The sequence below is a fragment of the Rattus norvegicus genome, chromosome 7, assembly GCF_036323735.1.
Source record: "Rattus norvegicus strain BN/NHsdMcwi chromosome 7, GRCr8, whole genome shotgun sequence".
NCBI classification, from domain to species: Eukaryota; Metazoa; Chordata; class Mammalia; order Rodentia; family Muridae; genus Rattus; species Rattus norvegicus.
The window spans coordinates 106,899,938-106,920,912 of NC_086025.1; the positions used below are offsets into that span (position 1 = coordinate 106,899,938).

The 20,975-nt window shown below is 47.5% G+C and overlaps 2 protein-coding genes across 4 annotated transcripts in view; one reads left to right on the plus strand and one right to left on the minus strand.

Moving 5' to 3' along the window:
* The first annotated feature begins 1,903 nt into the window (after positions 1-1,903).
* Positions 1,904-5,504, plus strand: Chrac1 (chromatin accessibility complex subunit 1). 2 transcript variants are annotated; one of them, NM_001134880.1, is made up of 3 exons: positions 2,116-2,274; positions 4,285-4,411; positions 4,956-5,504. In NM_001134880.1, the coding sequence occupies exons 1-3, from the start codon at positions 2,128-2,130 to the stop codon at positions 5,066-5,068; spliced, it is 387 nt and encodes a 128-aa protein (NP_001128352.1). In that variant the 5' UTR covers positions 2,116-2,127; the 3' UTR covers positions 5,069-5,504. The 2 variants fall into 2 exon arrangements, 1 of the variants encoding a protein (NP_001128352.1); XR_010052975.1 differs by lacking the exon at positions 4,956-5,504 and having other exon boundaries at positions 1,904-2,705.
* Positions 5,505-7,271: 1,767 nt separating this feature from the next.
* The window catches only part of Ago2 (argonaute RISC catalytic component 2), an 86,916-nt gene continuing 73,212 nt past the window's right edge, over positions 7,272-20,975 (minus strand). Inside the window, 3 exon segments of one of the 2 annotated variants that reach the window (NM_001408918.1) lie at positions 7,272-18,322; positions 18,472-18,671; positions 19,737-19,838. In NM_001408918.1, coding sequence (NP_001395847.1) covers positions 18,214-18,322; positions 18,472-18,671; positions 19,737-19,838 — 411 coding nt within the window. In that variant the 3' untranslated portion in view covers positions 7,272-18,213. 2 annotated transcript variants of the gene reach the window in all.

Genomic DNA, 20,975 nt, shown 5'->3' on the forward strand with positions numbered 1-20,975 from the left:
CACTGCAGTCACATGTGCTGCTCTTGGTGACATAACTAGGCTGTCAGAAGCTCCCAAGTGTAGCCAGTGCTTAGGTGAGTCATTTGGAGGGTCAGAAATTAATGGGCAAACACTTCTTGGGAGTGAGAAGACTGAACTCTCTCTGGGCTCTTCACAATGCAGGGAAGTTAGCCCCTATGATGGTTAAGATTGTCAACCTGACAGAATCTAGAACCTAGTATCCTAGTTACTTGTCTGCAGAGAGAATATCTTGCATATAGTATGGATGTATCACCTGCCAATTAAAAAAATGTATGGCCTATGGTTTAGGTGGGAAATAGAGGTAGGACATCTGACAGAGAGAAAGGATTCTGGAAGAGAGCCAGGTGGGAGATTTCGCGGGGAAGATATGATGAGATGAATGATACCTGAGCACAGGTAGCCAGCCACAGGCAGAATAAATGGGATGTTTTAAGTTATATCTAGTTAGAGAAGAGCCTAGCTATATGGTCAAGGTATTTGTTGTCTGAGTCAAGGTATATTATGAGTCTGAGTGTTATTTCTGGGAGCATGGGGCTAGGAGGAAGAACCAAGGCTTAACTTTACATTAACGTTTACATTAACATTAAATTTACATTAACATTAACATTACTAGAACACAACCAAACGGAATCAAAGTTTGATACCATCAGTGGAAGAGAAGCATTCCAGTGTTCAGATGGGTGTGTGTCTGTGTGCCAACCCTCCCACTCATGCTGGGGAGGGAGTGGGGTTAGTGGCACCCCAGCTTCCTAAAACAGACCTTTTCTTGTCTGCCTCACTTGTGTGACAGGTAGCAAGTAAGAGACAGACAAAACTCATCTTGTTCTAGTGGCTTTCCTTTGCTTCAGATCTGAGAACAAATACCACTTTTCAGAGGCCAGCCTATCACACAGGATGACACTTCCCATTGGAAATGATATTCTTTCTCAGTACATCTGGGTGAACATAGTCTTGAAGGCAGGCAGCATGGCTACCTTGCTCACTGACTGTGCCTCTTTAAGCCTGACACTAACACTGAGCATGCGTTCTACATCTATGGTCTTAACCAACCTGAGATACAAAGTATCCAGGAAGAGAAATCGTCCCTGCTGATTGGACATGTAGAAATCTCTTATCACTGTTCCCTAACAGTCCAGCAACTATTCAGATGGCATTCACAAAGTACTTATCAAGGGTACCCAGATGTAGGCCTTATATGAGAATGTGCCTAGGCTCTATGCAGCTACCTTATGCATTTAAAACACTTAAGCATGTACAATTTCAGTATGTGTGGGGATCTTAGAACCAATCCCCCATAGATACCGGGGGACAGTTGTATTTTATTATTGGACTAGGATACACTATGGTAAAGAAAGCTGAAACCAAATGTGATCCAACCTCTAACATTCTGCCAGCCTCCAACTATATTTAGTGCCAATTTACGAGTTTTTGACCTCTTCAGACTGCATTAACTTTATTTTCCCAAGTTCACTCCACGAATTTCATGTAGGTAGAATTTCAGTCTGGTAGTGTCATCTGCCATGGTGTCCCACTTTCTGATATTCTTCGACACTGCCCTCTGGACCACTACTTGATAGGATGTTTCTAATCGTCTTCATTCTACCTTGTCTCTGCATTCTATTCCTTAAGACACGGTCCATCTTCTTCAACAAGAGCTTGTGGGGCTAAACTGGCCTAGAACTCTTGGTGATTCTTTTGGTTTTGTGGTGGGACTACAGAAGACTCAAGGACCATTTAGTTCACCTGCCTGCTTAAGAGGTTAATCCCCATAAGCTTCAAGACATGGGTAGGGTTGCCTTTTCTCCCTATTCCCCTGGCCAAACTGTTTGACAATAAGAGTGTGGCTCATGCTTGCTGGCTCCCTCCAGAACATGACCTCATAAGACATTTCTTTTATTTTTTTCAGCTTTTGAAAGGGCAGGTCTGTGCAGCTCGGGTCTTCCCGAAGTACTAAGACGCTTGAAAGCGCTTCTTCCGGGAGATTGCCGCAGCGTTTCCGAGGGGTTTTTCCTGGGCGCTGTCTCCCAGGCTTTCAGGCCACCGCGCTACACGGAGTCTGCGCAGGCGCGGCCGCGCGGGGCATCACGGGCCGCCCGGACGCGGAAGATGGCGGACTCGGTCGTGGGTAAGGACAAGTGCGGGGAACAGCGGCTCGTGTCGCTGCCCCTGTCCCGCATCCGAGTCATCATGAAGAGCTCTCCTGAGGTGTCGAGCATCAACCAGGAGGCACTAGTGCTCACGGCCAAGGCCACGGTGAGCGGCCAGCGGGGCGACGAGAGGGGCGGGCACGGGCACCAACCGCCCCTTGGGCTCCGCACACTCCTAGCCTTTGGTTGCCCTGCGGGAGCCGGGAGTCTTGGTCTCTCCCTGCGCCTGCGCATTACACACCCACTCTCCCGTGGTCTTAGCTCCGCCCACTGCGCCGCTCCCGCTGTCCTTTGCGCTGCTTTTGCTCTGCATCACTTCGCTCCCAGCGTTCTCTGCGTTCCGCCTACCGCGTCACTCCCGCCCTGCTTCGCACGCGTGAGGAGCTAAGTGCGGCTGCGCGAGTTGACCAGTGAGGAGGGCGTACTGTCTACTTCTTTTCTGTCGCTGACTTCCCGCAGAGTGATGCGAGGGTTCTCGAAGCATCCAGGACAGCTTGCAAGGATGTCTAGGGCTCTTCAGCCCTCAGGACTCTGGAGGTAGTCAGGTTTTAAGCAGACAACCGCTGGTCACAAGTTAGACTCTAGAGACAAATTATAACTGCACACCCCCCTCCAAACACATCACTTTGTTTCCTTATTTTTATATTTCAAGTCAGCTCTCAGTATTTCTCCTTACCTTGGAACCCTGTAGGCCAGGATTACCTCAAACTCAATCTGCTTGCCTCAGCCTACCAAGTGCTGCTGGAACCATACTCTGCTACCCTGGTCTTGGCCCTTCTGAGTACTGGGATGAGAATTTCCTGACACCACTCCTGGTTTAAAGTTTGGTCTTGTTTGTGGTAGACCGAGAACCTTACTGTTCTGAGACCCGACATGATTACTGTCTCTACATTCTTTTCCAGTCTCTGCTTCTAGAACATCAGTGCGTAGTATCTTTTACAATATTTTATAATATTGTAAAATTGTAATATTGTAAAATACTACAAAAGAAATACAAATCTTGTGACTACAACTGTCAACCTTAAGTTAGAGCCTGACAAAATACAGTTCCCCAGTTTCCTTGCATTGGTCCTCCAAAGCCAAATACAATGTTAGGATAACAGCCCCTTTTAGACAGTGGTGCATATTTACACGTAAACTGTACATGTCTCATTTCTAAGTCATCTCAGGATCATGGGATCAGGATTATTTGTGTGGTGCTGGGATTCACATTCTTTTGTAGGATTCTAGTGTTAGGACCTAAGCACTATGCAGACAGTTCTCTGATCACTTATTAGCTGAAATAATACTAAACCTTGGGGAAGGCTCAGTTTTACTTTCTGAGCATTGGGATCTCGTTAGTTCCACACCTAGAAGGTACTTGGGCAAAATGAGATGTCACCTTTCAGCCTGAGGTTGTTGGTTTTTATTATAGTTGTGAGTGAACAACTGACAAGGGATTCAAGTAGGCTGAAAATGTGTTCCTAAGACAGATAGGTGGCAGCTCACATCTGTAATAAAATCCTTTGCAAGCCAGATATAATTTGGTTGGTTGGTTTTCCTTTTATGGAGACATGGTTTCTCTGTGTAGCTCTGAGTGTCCTGGCACTCTGTAGACTAGGTTAGCCTTGAACACAGAGATAGGTCTGCCACTGCCCCTCAAGTGCTGGGATTAAAGGTATGTGCCACCATGCTCAGATAACGTTTTTGAATGGTCTTTTACTCCGTTTTGTGTAGGCTGGTAACACCTCCTTATAACCCCTCCCCCATCCTTTTCAGACAACAGCTCGTGTAGCCCAGGCTGGCCTTGAACTTGATATATAGCCAGAGCTGCCTTTGATTTCCTGTGCCTCCTACCTCTGCCTAAATGCTGATAAGTATATACCACAGCACCCCCCAAAACCACTTGTAAAATATTTTTCATATTTTTACAGTCATTTGTAAATATTTATATTATACACTTCAGCTCAGCTGGGAAATGCCTGCTGCTTCCTGACTGACACTCTTGCTTCCTTTCTGATTTCATGTTTCTGTCTCCTGTAAATTAATTCCCTGTCATTTAATTGAGGAACCAAGATAATGTGAAGTATTAATGGAATTTTAAGGTTGTAAACTGTGTGATTTCTTGTTGGTTTAGGAGCTCTTTGTTCAGTATCTAGCCACCTGTTCCTACAGACACGGCAGTGGCAAAGCCAAGAAAGCGCTGACATACAGTGACTTAGCCAGCGCTGCCGAGGATTCAGAGACACTTCAGTTTCTCGCAGGTACTTAATCTTTGGGACATTCTGGTTAAAAAACAAAGAACCCTTGTAGTGGGCTATTCTCCCCTCTATTGTTCTGCTCGGTGCCTCGGTTTATCTGATCTGGCACAGGGAGTTGTTACCAGCCTCCATTTGAGCCCACCAAGAAGCCAACAGTACACAGAAGGTGCATCCATGGCCAAGCAGACTCACTGAGAGCTGGCTGCTTGTCCTGTTCCCCTGCACGCCAAACAAAGCAGCGGGTGCATGCAGCCATGGGTCAGACTCTGACTAGAAAGAGCTTCAGTCTAGCCCAGGGGCCAGTTTAGCCTCTCAGCTAGCTTGAACAGTGTTCACAAAATCAGGCCATAGAAACATGTTTACCAGTGTGGAATGCCCAGGAAACAATGCCCATTTCTGTTATTCTTCACCTAGAAGCACACCTGGATTTCATCTTGTTTAGAAGGTTGTCTAGGGTTAAAGGTGGAAATAATACATTGTAAAACTTGAATCATTGTAGTCATAGTTTACCATAACCAATTATTGACACCGTTTTTCCACTTTTAAGATATATTACCAAAGAAGATTTTAGCTAGTAAGTACCTGAAAATGCTCAAAGAGAAGAGGGAGGAAGAGGACGATGATGACGATGGTAGCGACCTTGGTGAAGTGCCGGCTTAGGCCAGCAAGAAGAGCTCTCAGCGAGTCCCGTGAGCACACACAAGGACACACTAGCAGCTGCGAAGTGGAGGGACTGCAGCGTTGTCTCAGACTTGCAACTTGTTGCATTCGCTCTTTCAGTGGGAAGGACTAGACAGCAGCCTCCTCCACAGGCCCTTCAGTCACCTCGTCTCCCACTAGGAGAGTCCTGGGCAGATGGCACTGCTCTGGCTTTGGGTACAGCAGCACATACCACTGATCACACTGAACTTGCAGGAAGACCCAGGAAGCTCCATGTCAGCTGCATAGTCTTGTGGACAGACACTCTGTTCTCACAAACAGCTGCATGCATACTGTGCTGCCTTTGATTTTCTTTTTAAAAATGGACTATGCAGTTTTATTGTATGGAGATTTGCTCTTCTTTTTCCATTAAAGGTCTGTATGTATTTTACAGTAACATGCTTTATTGAAGTGGTTTTCAGTTCTTTGACATTTCACGGCGAGCATCTGGCTGGGATGCGATGCAGGTAGAATATGTGCTTAGTACGCACATGACCCTGGGACTGCTCTCAGCACCACAGCAAACAGCAGCAACAATAAGTAGCTGCCTCATCTCCTGAGAAGAGCCCCGGCTCATCCATCAATCACATGCAGTTGAAGCAGCCGTCCTCAGTGTGTCTTAAGAGTTCCTATAGCTGTGATGAGACACCATGACCAAAAAGCAAGTTGGGGAGAAAGAGGTTTACTCAGTTTGCACTCCCACATCAATGTTCATCACCAAACCAAGTCAGGACAGGAACTCAAACAGGGCAGTAAACTGGAGGCAGGAGCTGACGCAGAGGCCACATGTGTATCTATGTATATGCTTCTTACTGGCTTGCTCAGTCTGTTTTCTAAGAGAACCTAGAGCCACAAACCACATTGGGCTTGGCCCTGCCCCACTGATCACTAATTGAGAAAATGGCTTACCTCTGGATCTCATGGAAGAAGAAGTTCATCAACTGAGGCTCCTTCTCTTGCTTGAATCAAACTGACACAACCAGCCAGTCCACTGTGTAAGGGTATTAGACAAGCTGGGCATTGGGGACATTTCTCATTTTTTGTCTTATATATATCCAGTAGAATCATCTTATGGCCTATAAAACTAGACAAACAGTTTTATTTTTGTGTTTTAGTCTTGCTGTATAGAACCCTTGCTGGCCTGGTACTTGTGATCCTGCCTCAGCTTCCCCAAATAATCAGGGATAAGGGCGTGCCAGTCCTGTTGGCTGTTAATTTGTAGTTTGTTACAAATCAATACACGGACCACCCGTGGGTAGTATTTCCATGCTACCCATAGTTAATCTCTGCCCCTTACCTGCTAAGGACCACTATTTTCTCTCTCTCCTCTTCACTGGCTCACCCTGTAAGCCCTAGCTGGCCTAGAACTCTTTGTAGACCAGCTGGACTGGCTTTGAATTCAGAGATCTCCCACTCTGCCTCTGAGTGCTAGGATTAAAGGCAGCAAAATCCTCTCTGCCTACTTTGCTACATCTGTTTTTTAAAATGATTTAAAATGAGCCACTTCAAAATCCACTTTTTGGTGTACAGATTTGGTCATGTGCAATCACGTGACCACTATTAAGAACAGTTCTAGCACCCTCTTGAAAAATCTCTTGCCATCATCTCCATCCCTCCCCATGTTACCCTGGCAACCAGTGAACTGCCCTCTGCTCTGTTCACCCAGTCTCTTTCTACGGGGACAAAGCATTGCGGCTGTGATCACAGGTTTGACAGGACTTTTCTGCCATCTTGTTCCATTCATCTTAGGGACTCTCAGTTGCCTGGGCATTCTCAGCCGACCTCTCCATCTCTCCAGCACCATCTGCACACTTCTCTCTCAGGCACACGGGTCAAAATCAGTCTGGAGAGAGGCCTCCACGGACTGGAGAGCTATCTATACATTGTTTACCCTGCTCAGGAGAGAGCAGGCAAACAAATGAATCGGAACTCAGTTCTCACACCTCACACCACAATGTTCTGTCTGTGGGGCTCATCCACCACAAGTCCTTGGGTGGTGTAGAGCTCTAGGAGCCAGTCATCCTCCTTAGGGCACAGCCCTGGGCTCTGCAGAACAGGACCCACCCCCTGGGGAAGGTACACTGCCAGGAAACTGGACTCTGCCTGTACATTTGACAGCACTCTCCGGGGGACAGTGAATAACTGGACACCTTCAGAATAGGCAGCTGTAAATACAAGGAATTTTATTTTATTTCTTGCTGACATACTATGCGGCAAAACAAATCGACACCATACAAAATAACTTTATAAAATATCATTCACATCATATATCAGATTTACAGCATTCTGTGCATGTTAAGGGGCTACATGAGGTGGGAGGAAAAAAAAAAACACTATTCCAAACCTTTAGTGTTAGTTTATACACACAGTAAGAACAACAACATAAGTAGCTGTTAGGTTTCCCATGGATTTATTGCAAAAATAGTGCAAACTATTTAACCTAGGAAGCTGTGAAAACAGACTAGAAAGGACCCAGCTAAGCTTAATCAGGACAGGAGACGTGCAGTGTCTGAGCATCCGGCTTTCTTCACCAGCTGAGCTGTCCTGTCCATGCAGACTGCCCGACCAGGTCAGTGTGGCTGAGTGCTGAGAGAGAAAGCTGCGAAGGCCGCCACCTCCAGGCCAGGCTGCCAGTGTCTTTAGGGTCATGCTACTTCCTCAATGGACATCCATGAGGTCTGTGTGTAAAAATTAAGATGCCACAACTTTGCAATGGAGGTACCCACCCTTAGGTGATATGGAGAAGGGAATCGAAGCAGCATGAACACAAAAGATCTCAATGGCACGGCCCGCTGAGAAGCGAAGTACCCTTTTCCTCAGGTATGCTTGGGGAAAGATTCCTAATGGAGGATGACCTTTAGAACCACATACTGTAGGGGCGAGAAAACAAGGATACTAACTTTTTAGGTTTTTCTTCCAACAGACTACTAGGGTCCAAAAAGCATAATACCGGAACAAAATAAAGTAAAACATAACGATACATAGAAAAGCAAAACAAAACAAAACTAAAAAATCCAAATGCAGCACGCGCAGGTCTTGACTTGAGGTACCCATGTAATTTCATCACCTGCCCAAAGTACACGTTAGGTTAAAAGAAAATGCTTCCGGCAAGCCAGTTGTAGGGCATTGATTACAGAGAAAGTGCAACAGCTCTGAGCTTCATATTCATATGCAGCATACTAGAGGGGGATTTATTCTATAAAATATAGCTTAAGTGTCAACCTGATGGAAGGTTAAAAAAACAAAAACAAAACCCACACACATCTATAACTAGAATCATCTCTTTTTTTCTTGTTTTCCTTTTTTGAGATCCTACAAAGGGAAGGGGTGGGGAGCAGAGAAAGGAGGGGGCAGGGCTCCCCAGATCACCTTTTGGAGGTCTACCACCAAGTACAGTTGGTTCTCTCCTAAAATCCAGAGATCTCTTCAAAAGACTAAAACTATATACTACAGGAAAGACCCCTAAAACTTTGATCTCTTATTGGTATAAAATCAAATTCATAAAACTCCAAAATATTATGTTGCCTCCAAAGAATTATGGCAGAAAAGGCTGCCGTAGTAGGAAAAGTTGTAAACGGCCAACTATAAAGGCATGAAAAGCCATCCATCTCCGATCTATTTCCTTACCAGTCAGACCTCGGGCTGCCGCAGAACACGCATCCTCCCCGCCTCTGGCCTGGCCTCCAGACAGCCTCGAGCTTGCCCCCGCCTCTGCTCCTGGCGTTAAGCACCTTCACCGTGCAAACCAGGAGATGGGCTCGACAACAGTCCATTTGCTGTTTATGAAAGAAAGTCTTATAGAAAACATGCCAAAGAAGAGAGACACAGGCAGCTGAAAGAGCACAAAGTACTTGGGGGTCCGTTTTCGGGGTTGCCCCTTCAAATGGCACAGAAATAAAGTGACAGCTGTGAATACATGCACAAACCAGCTGGGGTCTGGGATGTGACATTTGCTCTAGGACACATTTCCCCGGTTCCCAGAGAGGGCAGGTTAGGATCCCAGCGCACTGTAGCAGTTGGATGGAATACTTGTGTGGTCAGTTGGGCTCCCCATTTGCAAGAGAAAATGACTATTCTGAATCTTGGAAATGCATTAGGGTTAACAGAAAAGGCACAAAATAAATAAAAATTATTAAAGAAACGGAAATGATGTTTTCAAGTTTCATGTGGAGTTAGTTATGTCCCACTGTTTGGTTACTTTTTCCAATTTAATTTGACAGACTTACTTAATAGCACCCAACTATTTAACTGAGGTAGATCCACATTGTAAAGAAAGCTGGGTCCCCTCTATTTTACCTCAAGATTGAAGATGCTTTTACCCAAACACAACTCTGTTGTAATCTATGCAGAAGCAATGGCAGCTGGCAGTAACTGCAGAGAGCTTGGCCGATGAGCAGGGTGGCGAAAGCTATGCCCCAACTGTGCTCGCAGCAGTCGAGGCTCATCTCAGAGCAGAGAGGAATCAGACATTTGAAGATAAGCCTGCAAAGGTCTCCAGATAGACTGCCACAGAAACGCACAGGATTGGTTTCATCAAGCCACCTGGGAGAGCTCAGGCGAGAGGGAGAGTAAATAACCCTGGTAACGGCCCCTTTTCACTCCACTCTTCACTCCCCACTCTTCACTCCGGAGGGAACACGTTAGAGTTAGGGTTGAGCATCTTGACAGTTGAAACTCTGTTTTGTTTGTTTGTTTGTTTTTTGCATACTCTGAAATGCACAAATTCACTATCTGATTAAGGCTTAGTTTCAGGCGACATCACTACTGGTATTGTGCAAGGCCTGCGCATCCTCACGACTCAGACTGGTATCAAACCAAAGACAATGACATGAAGCCTCAGAATTGGGTTTAGCAGATACTATAATTTTATAATTAATTATACAATCCATGTAGCAAATGAAAAATTATACAGATGGGCCAAGGGTTATAAATAATAGTTTACACAGAAACTGTCAATTTACAACACAGCACTGTGTGGTTTCTAAACCGCAAGCACAAGACGTCATCACACAGATCCACTGCACAGGTACAGACAGGTCCATGACATACAGAGTACCACCTGAAACAGGCCTTGGTAGCCGCTCCACTTCTCAGAAAGTAGCAAATGGTAAATGGATGGAATACATTTTGGTTCAAAATGTCTTCTGAAACGTTTGAGTGTGGGAGGAAATTAAGACTGGGGTAGGAGCCACTGGGGAACTTCTGAATTCATTTTTGGTTCTTTCTCAATTATTTTATAAAAATAAAATAAAACTAGAAAATTTGATAAAACCAAGGGTTAAAACCCCTCAAAATACATATTAGGCAGGCAATCTGAAGTGGAACGGGAGGTAAGAGGGTCGAGATTCGGGGCTATGGTCTCTTCCTGTATTTATGAGGCAGTAGCTGAATTGTTGCACAGAAACTTACAATTATTCTCTTACATTTTTTTAAATACTCACTTGCCTCTACAATTATAAAACATGAATTCATAACGTTATCAACTATACTGAAATTCCCTCTCTCAAACTCATGACTCAGATTTTAATTTAATGCTGAATTGTACCCTCTTGGAGTTTAATCACATAGGTCTATTTGGCTTTGAAGAGGAACCAAATTTGCTAAATGTGTTATCCGTCTGCAGTCTGCACAGGCAACGGCCTTTTCTATGCAATTAAAAAAAAAAAAAAAAACAGAAAAACCAGACTGGACTACTTCCCCTGTTGAAACCAACCAAAGCAATGGCTTGACAGGGAGGAAGGATTTTATTAGACTAGGCACCATCCCTGACTTGAGAAGGTCAGAGATGAAAGTCACACCATGGGCACGTCAAAGCTGGAGTCCTATGTTTTCGGTGTAAGCGACACCACACCCAAGCGAGCAGTCTCCCCCAGTGTCATAGGACAGAGTAAGTAACAATGGAGTAACAACAACAGAAAAGCACTCCAAAACATTAGGACCAAGTAGCACCTTAGGCCCGAGGACTTCACACTCGATTCACAAAGACATGATTCCAATTCCCTCTAAGTCTACTTCCACTAGAACACACGGTCTCGCTGAGGGGCAGCAAACACAAGGCCAGCAAGTAGCCTTTGCCAGTGCCTGACCAAACCCCAGCAGAGGTGCAACTGCACTTCAGGGCACAGAGAACCCAGGATAGGACTGTGTTTCCACAGCCGCAGGCTACAAGGTGGCATCACAGTCTGCAAGAAAGAGTGAGGGCTCGCGGAGCTTCTAGGTAGGGTCACCTAACAACCAGCCCAGCATGATTCTGAAGGGACACCGAAAACAGACTTTCAAGAGGAAGGGCGGGCTGAGGCCACCTGCTGTGCAGGATGTGTCACAACCTGGAGTGGCCATTACAACCTGTACAGTTTCTGCTTTCTGTCCCGTTTGAGTACTCACTCTGCTGATGGCTGCTGTGGGTGCTCTTGTGACCTCACTGATGTCCCAGAGCTTGAAGATGCAGGAGAACTGAATGAAAAGGGCCTCCGCCACCTACTGGCTGGTGGCACAGGGAAGAGATACGGTCCTTAAAGATGCTTTACCTCTAAATGAATTCAAATAAAGGCAGCTCTAAGCAAAGCAGGAGCTCGTTCAGCCTTTTAGCCCTCAGGAATGGAGAAACTAGAACTGCCAGGCCTTTGGAAGGTTTCAGTGTTCTCACTTCCACCAGTAGAAAGAAGTGTTAGCTGAACACTGCAGTGGCCAGGGCTCCTGCTGGTTTGGTATCCTTCACAAGCCTCTTGAGTGGGGAGGCTGCCTGCCTCTGTGCTGGTGCCCTGAGGCTGTGGCTTACACCACCACACCTGGGTGTCACCCTAAGCATAACATATGTAGCACCCTTTGCTTCCTGGGATTTTCAAATCCCAGCCAAATCAGAGTCCTAAGTAACCCTCCATGCCTCCGGTTCTCCACACAGAGAAATATATGTGAGGGATTCTAGGGGTACTGAGCTGTCCAAGTCGAAAGAATGGAAGATGTCAACCCCCACCCACGCAATACTACAACGGGGTGGGGGTTAGGGCACAGAGATAACCTAGAGAAGAGTGCCCTGCCCTGCCCAGCCAGTACCCAGGCACCTGCCTCATGACACGGTCCATCTGCCCCTCAGGCTTCCCTAACCCAACTAATGGAGGGATCTAGGATCGTATGCTGACTTCCCAAGGAAACTTTAGGAGGAGGGAGCCCGAGGGGATACAGGTGGAACCATGGTGTAAAAGGATGACCTTCTGGACAGCAAAGTGGACAACCACAGGACAGCTGGTCAGAGGCGGTGGGTCCCCATGACAAATCTGTTAAGTTAGACCTGCACTGCCAAGACTAGAGGGAACTTCTCCTCAAGCAGAGTCCACTGCTCCTTCCAAACGGAGCACGGAGCCTTCCGTCCTTCACTTTCACAAGGGTCCCAAGGTCAGCTATGCCTGCGCTATCTGAATCCATGAATCCATGCAACTGCTTAAATACATTATCTGCACAAGAGTCGGTGTTTAAGCACCTTTATGAGTTTATAGTGTATAAAAAGGGAGGAGAGAGCAGGGAAGCCACTTTCAATCCATTCATAAGCAAAGCAGGGTTAAAGATGCCTTCTTACATTATTAAATAGGAAAGCAAAACCAGGCAGGAACAGACTATCCCCAGGCTCAGCCACGGGTGGCTCTGCACAGCCACGCCCACCAGCGTGGAGGGTGTGTGCTCCCCATGCAGAGAAGCCCCCTCCACCAGCCTCTTGGATGCTAGAATCTTGTAGCTGGGTGGTGCTGAGGAGAGCCGCCGCCCCAGGTCACAGTATGGCACACACGTTTTCAAGCCGGAACCGAACAGAGGCGTTCACAACTCAGTTTATTCAGGCGATATTTTGGCTATATTCAGTGTGGATAGCGATGATGCTTCAGAGCAAACACAAATCTATGAGAAGTCAGAGGTAGCTTTTATGCATCTGTCTAAAAGGTTTTAGAAACCACCTTCTGTAGTGATTTGGCTAAGCCGATACATTCAACTTGAGACAAATAAAATGGCTGAACAAATCCAAAGACACAAGGTGAGGGCTCTGCAATGGCACTGACACTCATACTCTCACACTCACACACACTCACAACACTCACCTCTCTCTCTCTCTCTCTCTCTCTCTCTCTCTCTCTCTCTCTCTCTCTCTCTCTCGGTGGTTTGAGTGTGATAATTCCTTTTGTTTCAGACACTGGGTACCCTGACCACAGACAGTTCATGTGGGGCTAAACAGAACACGTACTTCGATCCCAGCAGGCTCACAAGGCATGAAGGGCTGCACCAGGCTTCAGGTCTCCCATGGATGGACCACAAATGACAGTCTGACAAAGCAGTGATCACAGCTTTAAGTTGAAGGCTGGCCCACGAATGCTGCAATGGCCTGTTAACACCGACTGGGCTATTCATATGCTGTCCAAGCTCACAAAGACCACACAGAACGAGATTGACATGCTTTGGGGGGCAGGCCTTGCAGATCACAAGAAAATTAAATTAAACAGACCAAAGTGTCACAAAGACTCCTAACTAATATGTTAGTTAACATTCAAGCCTTCAGGTCTCGAAGAGCATGCTGTCCTGTATAGAGGGGGAGAACTTCTGGTCAGAGTGAGAGACAAGGCTAGCCCACAATGCTCGAGAGAATAGAGCCCAGTCCGCACACTCTAGCATATTAATACTGAAATGTGTGTTGGGAATCGCAGAAGTGAGGCAATGTCCCACATCTACATCACTCTTGCCACTGTGAATCTGTTTACAATCACTTCAAATGAGTACAGCAGATAGGGAGTTGGACACAAGAAAGAAAACTGTCAACACTCAGTGCAACTTACAGGAGTCAGCATGCTTACAACAGGGCGCTCATGACAAGAGTTGCATGTGCTCTGTCTATAGTGAGCCAGCCAGCATGGGTACTGCAGGGAAGGGCTTAGAACATAAACAAATGTCTGTATTCACAAGTGAGGCGTATGAACACCAAGGAGTGTCGCGTCTACTCGGGCACATTCCTTATCCCATGGGTGTGAAAGATGAGTCAGGGAGAGGTCACAGAAAGGTTGCTTATGGCTTGTCTGGGGCCACCGGATTGTCCACTGTCTGCGTAGCAAAATGCCCATGGAAAAAATCCTTGTAACAACCCAAGAGGTCAGGGCTACGCTAAAGGACCCTGAAGGCTCCTGTGACTGACCAGTGCTACCACCACAGGGACGACCAAGAGAAGCCACCCAGCCCTAAGGCCTCCTGGACACTCAGGGGTCCCCAGCTGCATGACTCGGGGGCTGGTCTACCCTTAACACATTGTATCAAATATAGAATTTGATTGAAAAACTGCTTGTAAAAATAAAATTCAAATCACCCTGCAGATCAATGCAAAAGCATACTGCTGCATCTATAGGAAAAACAATTCATCCAGAAAAACTACATCTGTGGCTTCCAAAAATAAAGCATTAGCAAGCCTGAAGGTAAACATTGGGTCATATATAAAAGTGGGGGGAAATAGTCTCTACCATGTCCATCAGGTACCACATGCATTGGGATAGCCAGTCAGCTAAGTCAAACCAGAGCAGGAGAGGAAAAAAAAATAAATACAACATTTGCATTTAAAAACAACAAAATACAAGACAACGGAAAGAAAAAAACCCAAAAACCCACCCAACCCCACTGCAGGGGCTGTCTTTCTATCAAGCGCTCAGTAACAGGTAAACATCAGGAATACAGGTGTTGGGCCAGCTGCAGACAGCACGGAGCTAGCAGTCTCCCCACTGGCAGTGCCCTGTGGCCTGGAGGCCAGCAAGCGGGTGGGTGTGAGGAGTGGCCAAGAGGCCAAATCTGGAGAAGGCAGAGCAGACCCAAAGTGGTATCAAGTGTGCATGTGAGGATTTCCCCAAATGGGAGAATGAAGCCAAAACCAAACAGCCGCTCTCCAGAAGTACAGGTGTGCTCGGTTTCAGAATCAGTGGGGACTAGGACAATCTAGGCTTATAACACGCAGTGACGAGGGTAGGAGTTTTGCTAGTATCACTAAGGGCTAATCTACAGAATGGGGCCTCGATGTCTCCCTAGAGTTTCCCATCGCTTCATCAGCATGGGGGGAGAAGGGAGGGGACACGACCTGCTGCATGGTGTACACAGTGGTAAAGGAATGGAAGTCATGATGGGTTTTTAAGAGTGAGTATCTTACATTGTACTAGGAAGAGTGCCACTGTGAGAGAGTCTAATTGGGTAGCCTCTCTTAAAGAGACAGGCACGTCCTAGTTTTCCTTCCAAATGGATACAGAGCACAACAACATAATCACATTCAGTTTGCTTAAAGCAAGGCACACCTTACTTAACAGTGGGGTTGGGAACACAGCTAGCACGTGGGCAGTCTTCAAACTTGGCCAGGTGTCACCTCAGGAGATAACGGCACCTGTCACCAGTCTTGGGTACAGGTGCGGCAAAAAAAAAAAAAAAAAAGCTGGCGCCTGCAGAAGGTAGCTGAACTGCTACCACACTGAGGTCTCACACGGTCTCAGAATGAATGGTGATAATAAGGGGAGGGCAGAAGTTGGGGGAACAATTATTTACCTGAGAAACTGGAACTATAGCCATTCACAAGCTCTGCGCCATCAGACACGTGGACGATGTGCATCTAACTCAATTAGGACATTTGGTCTGGGGGTACATTTCATATTAAAAGTGTCACAAGTAAGCATGGGCTACTACAGAAAGTCCTTTCTGCAAGTACTTTGGCCCATCAGAAAAGAAAACTTATCCTTCAAGATGATCAAAACAAAACTTCCAGCTCAGATTTTCCCCCCAGCCCACAAGTGTTCCTCCGTGTGAGAGCTCTCATAGGGCTTCCTTCCTGTTCCCCTGGCATCATGGGGGACGGCCTAAGAAAGCCCACAGAGCCATGGTGGTGGGTGGGTGGGGGTGGCCTCAAACACAGATACCCAGCTGGCTGCAAGGGCCAGGTCCAAGAAGCTGGCAGCAGGCCTGAGACTCTGCACTCTAAAAACTCACTTGCATGACTAAGATCCCGTGGCAAGGGGCTGAAGCCACACCTTAGGAACCCATGGTTCTAAGAATGGCTGAAAACCATCTCAGATTCTAAAAGTTCACTAGTTTAACCAGTTCTCCAGCCTGACCATGTTAGGTGAGCTGAGTGTTTTTATATCCTTTCGGAAACAGTTTGAGAAAGTGCCACTTGCCAATGGGATAGCAGGCAGTCCCAGTGCTTCTTAGACTAGGGGTCTGTCACTTTAAAAGATTTCTAAAGACACAGCAAGAAGAGACTACTGTCATTAGTAAGACACCCACATGCATACACAGACGCACACCTGCTGAGGGCGTGACTTCCCAGGTGACTGCGCCCGCCCTTCCCACCAGCCCCAGTGCAGACGGGTGAAGGGGTAAAGGTGGTACTGTGTCCTCTAGCATGAGGTGCCACAGCTGGGGGAGAGGGTGGGCACCCTCCCCCCACCGCAGGGTCAGAGGTAAATGACGCAGAGCTGGGGGATGAGGGCCGTCAGCAGGGGCAGAAAAAACCCACAGAGCACAAAGCAGCACAGAAGAGAAGGCTCGTCTCCTTCCGGGAACTTGTCTGTGGAACGGACCGGATGCTCACGCAGCTTCGGTACAAGCACAAAAAGCCCCACAGGACACATACTCAGAGGTGGCTGCTGCCATTTGCAGAGCCACTCGTAGTGGCCCCTCAGTTCAATGGTCTCTAGGCTGGCAAACCCACATTGGGGCCCAGAAGCAAGCCACACCCAGAGCAAGTCCGTGCCTTCCCTGCTGGCCTTGCCCACCGTCAGCTCCTCGGCATGTTCCAGTCCTACCTGCCAATCCCATGCCGGCAGAGCCACTGTGAGCAGCTCTCTCTCCACTTCAGTGCATAGATCCTATGAAACCCACCTTCCATAACTGCACATAGCTGAGAGCAGTGCACGCTTACGTGAACTTGTTTCCCAGCCATGGGAGAATAAATAAATTCCACTTGTGCTTCATCAGCTGAGCGACACACACGGACGAGGCAGGGAGGACGGCAGATTACTGGCAAGCACACTGTCCTTCCCAGAGGTACAGGCTACACAGTCCACACTGGGGGTGGGGAGGGAAGAAGGAGGCATCGCTGTTACGTGAAGCCAGGTGCATATTCCTCTACTTAAGCACTAAAAGCCACAAGAGGTGGACTGTCTCCAGGCTCCACAGCTCCTGGTACGTGAAGCAGGTCACAAGAAGCGCCCCTCGTCAACAAAAGGGAAACAGCATCTACCTACCACATTAATACTGCAAACCAGATACATATATTCTTCTCTTACATTAAAGACATAACAGTGAAAAAGGATTGTACTGTATCTATCACCACAGACCCGTATTCTTTAGAAACTTTGGAAAATAAATGTCACAGTCCTACAGGACAAATCTTATGATTAGACTGTCAGTATATTGTCTTTTTTCTCTTTTTAAATAAATTTTTATCAAAATGGCACTTGTCTGCCAATCTCTCAAACTTGTCACTGCCCTAAACACACGTGACCATCCCCTTGGCCACTATGCCTTCACTCAGGCCTCGAGGGCAGGCAGTGGCCAGCGAGGGACACTGTGGATACCTAGCAGCCGAGTGCCCTGGGGCTGCAGGGTACATGGCAGCCCTTAGCACTCAACACTGGTGACAACTTCTAGGGCCAGGCTTTAAAACCCCAATGGTAATGGTGCTGCTTTCCCGCTCAGAGCCTTCACAGCTAGTTTGAGCCCATCGATTTCATTGAGAATCAGGTGTTAAAAACAAGTAAATCGAATGACCAAATAAATTAAAATGTTTTAAAGCCCTGAGAGTTCATAGACTGGTTTTAGGACATTTTGTTGTTTTTTGCTTTTAGGAAACGAGACTCTCAGTGAGCAGCTTATAGGTTTGGCAAACCACGTTTCCTACAATGGGGGTCTCATACAGGCCTGTAGCTCAAAATCCAAGTCTGAAATCTGGGACGGAAGGCATTCTGGAAAATGGAGGATCTAATAAAACCAAAGACGTCTCATGTTCGATGCTGGCTGTCACGGAAGGGCTGGGCATCTGTTGGTCTGAGTGTAGCTGGTCTCGTGTGAATCCAACTTGGTACACAATCGCTAAACAATACAACATGTCAAGCAAAGTACATGGTGCGCAGTGTGTCCTGGTGGACCTGGACCGCCTTGGCCAGCGCCTGGTGATCTCGCCCGTTGCTCTGCCCAGAGGTATGGCTTCCTTCAGCGCTGCGGAGACACAGGAAAGAAAAGGAGAAAGAGTGCAGTCTTTCCTGGACACCAAGTGAGTCACTGGGGCCAGACCAGTGTACGGAAAGCCCCCAGCCCCCAGTGAGAAGCCAGCCTTGTCTACCCCCGCCAGGCGTGCTGCCACTCACCTGTCATGTTCTTTATCCACCAGGTGGTACCTGGCTCGGAAGGCCACCAGGTGGGCATAGTAAGCTGGCGCAGGAATTGACACAGAGCGTGTGCAGCGCACGTAGGTGTGACACAGCTGGTAGGTCAGAATCTGAAGCTCATCAGAAGAGAAACGATTGTCATCCCAGAGCACGTGGTAGTGGGAAGGACGGCTTGTCCCCTGAGAGAGGTTAGAGGGCCACAAAGACTCAGCGTGAGACCTTTACCAAGAACAAGGCAGGCAGGCATGGTGGCCTGAGGAAGGAGGAGCCAAATTTGAGGTCGTCCTTGACAGAACATCCTCTCTTCATCCCCCACTCCCTCTAAACGAGCCTCACAGCATTCGTTTAGGCTGACCTGCAACTCTCAGTCCTCCGCTTCAGCTTCCTACGTCACTACATCCATGTTGAGTAATATTAAATGTGGCCGTGACTCAAAATAGCCAGCAGAGAGGATTTTTAATGTTCCAACACAGAACAGGTGAAAGTCTGAGATGACTTACGGGAATAAAGGGTGTTTCACCCTACCATCAGCCTCATCATCATACATCGTGTTCAAAATCACACTACACACCATACCCCATAAATACGCATTTGATGTAGCAATAAAAAAAGAGAGAACATTTTAGAAGGAGCTGAGCCAAAGACAATGTCCTCTGGGTATATTAGGTATTCTACAATATTTCATTTATAATACCAAGAAAAATTCCCATCAAAGTTATGTATTAACATCCAGAAAGTGGGAGTTGAGAATATCTGATACTTCTCCTTCCAAAGTCTTCTGCAAGGGAAGAGTGGCATTCACTCGGCAGAAACACCGCTGACTCCTTCCTCCCTGCCACTAACTGGTCTTCAAAGACCTCACTCTACCACTGGGAAGATGGCACAATGCTGCTAAAGAACATGCCGGGACTTCCTTGTCCTGGCATTTTGTGTGTGGTCAGCAAGCAGCTGAACATGAGCCCCCCCCCCCCCCCCCGGCTCCACCACAGCAGCTTCCTGGGGTCCCACCAGCACAAAACACGACGCACCCCTTGGCCTTGACAAATCACTGTTCCTTACACCTTGCTTTCACCACACCCACTTCTACACTGGTCCCTCCCTATCTCTTCTGGATCCCAGGCGAACACTCACCTCTCCTGGCCACAGAATGAGCTGGAGCCCCCATGAGCTGGAGTCATAACACACCCCAAATGTATGACACCATCACAAACATTCCAGACAGTCAAAGGAGCCTTCCTCCTTACCTGGATGCCAGCATGACTGCACAGGTAGAAGTCAAACTCAGTTGGGTGGGTGATCTTTGTGTCGACGGTTGTGCCTGCTGGGATGTTCCCACTCTTTCCAACCTGCAGCAACACAGAGAGCCAAGATGGTGGGCAGTGCCAGCAAGACGGCAGGGGCACCTGCTTCTCAGCACATACAAAATCTGGTAAGTACCAGCCATCTCTACAGCTAAACTTGGGCTGGGGTCATGGTTCACACTGCATCCAGATGCTACAGTCGAGCATGGTCTGCTTACTGAGGGATCTGCCTGAACAGGCTCCAATAGCAGAGGCTAGGGTCCAAGTCTCGGTGTGGCCAAGGATGAGACCAACTCCATAGGCTTCCCCCTCCACTTCCTAAGTGCAGGAAGTGAGTTGTACACTAGCATGTTCAGCTTAAAATATTTCAACCAGCGAACGGAGAGAGGAGAGGGAGAGAGGAGAGGGAGGGAGAGAGGAGAGGGAGGGAGAGAGGAGAGGGAGAGAGGAGAGGGAGAGAGGAGAGAGGAGAGGGAGGGAGAGAGGAGAGGGAGGGAGAGAGGAGAGGGAGGGAGAGAGGAGAGGGAGAGAGGAGAGGGAGAGAGGAGAGGGAGGGAGAGAGGAGAGGGAGAGAGGAGAGGGAGAGAGGAGAGGGAGAGAAGGGTGGGGAGAGCCCCTCTGGTATGGTCACTTTCTACTCTTGTTAGCACAAGCAATAAATGCCATGAAATCCTTTTATTATTTAGAGACAGGGTCTCACATTTAGCCCAGGCTGGGCTAGAACTCACTGAGTGTTACACACTGGACTCTACTCAAGACAATCCTCCTGCTTTAGCATCCTGAGTGCTGGGATGACAGGCATGTGTCACTATGCTCAGGTAAACAACTCCTATTCACAATCTCCTAGAGCACTCAGGCAATTTGTTTTGCCGGGATGGAGACAGAGAAGCGTCGGTTTTGTGTTCCTGGATGGTTATGATAATAGATCTGTATGCCATCACCAGCATTGCCTCTAACAACACCAGGATCTGGGTGCCATGCCCTTTGGTCAGTCCTCCCAATAGTCTTATCCTTGTGGGTAGGGCCAGGGAAACAGATGGAGACACAACTCAGGGCTAGCTTTGAGCCAGGCTGTTTGGCCTCAGACTCTCTGTCCTGGATCTCAGGGTCATGTGCCCAAATCTGTCACATTTAGTGTTGTGATGTGGGTAATAACTCCTTTCTAAAACTGCACAAGCCTTT

Bases quoted from the DNA above. Each gene is read 5' to 3' on its own strand.
- Chrac1 (NM_001134880.1), top strand. From the start codon at position 2,128: ATGGCGGACTCGGTCGTGGGTAAGGACAAGTGCGGGGAACAGCGGCTC. The intron at 2,275-4,284 runs GTGAGCGGCCAG...TTGTTGGTTTAG, and splicing joins TGCTCACGGCCAAGGCCACG to GAGCTCTTTGTTCAGTATCT. The intron at 4,412-4,955 runs GTACTTAATCTT...TCCACTTTTAAG, and splicing joins GACACTTCAGTTTCTCGCAG to ATATATTACCAAAGAAGATT.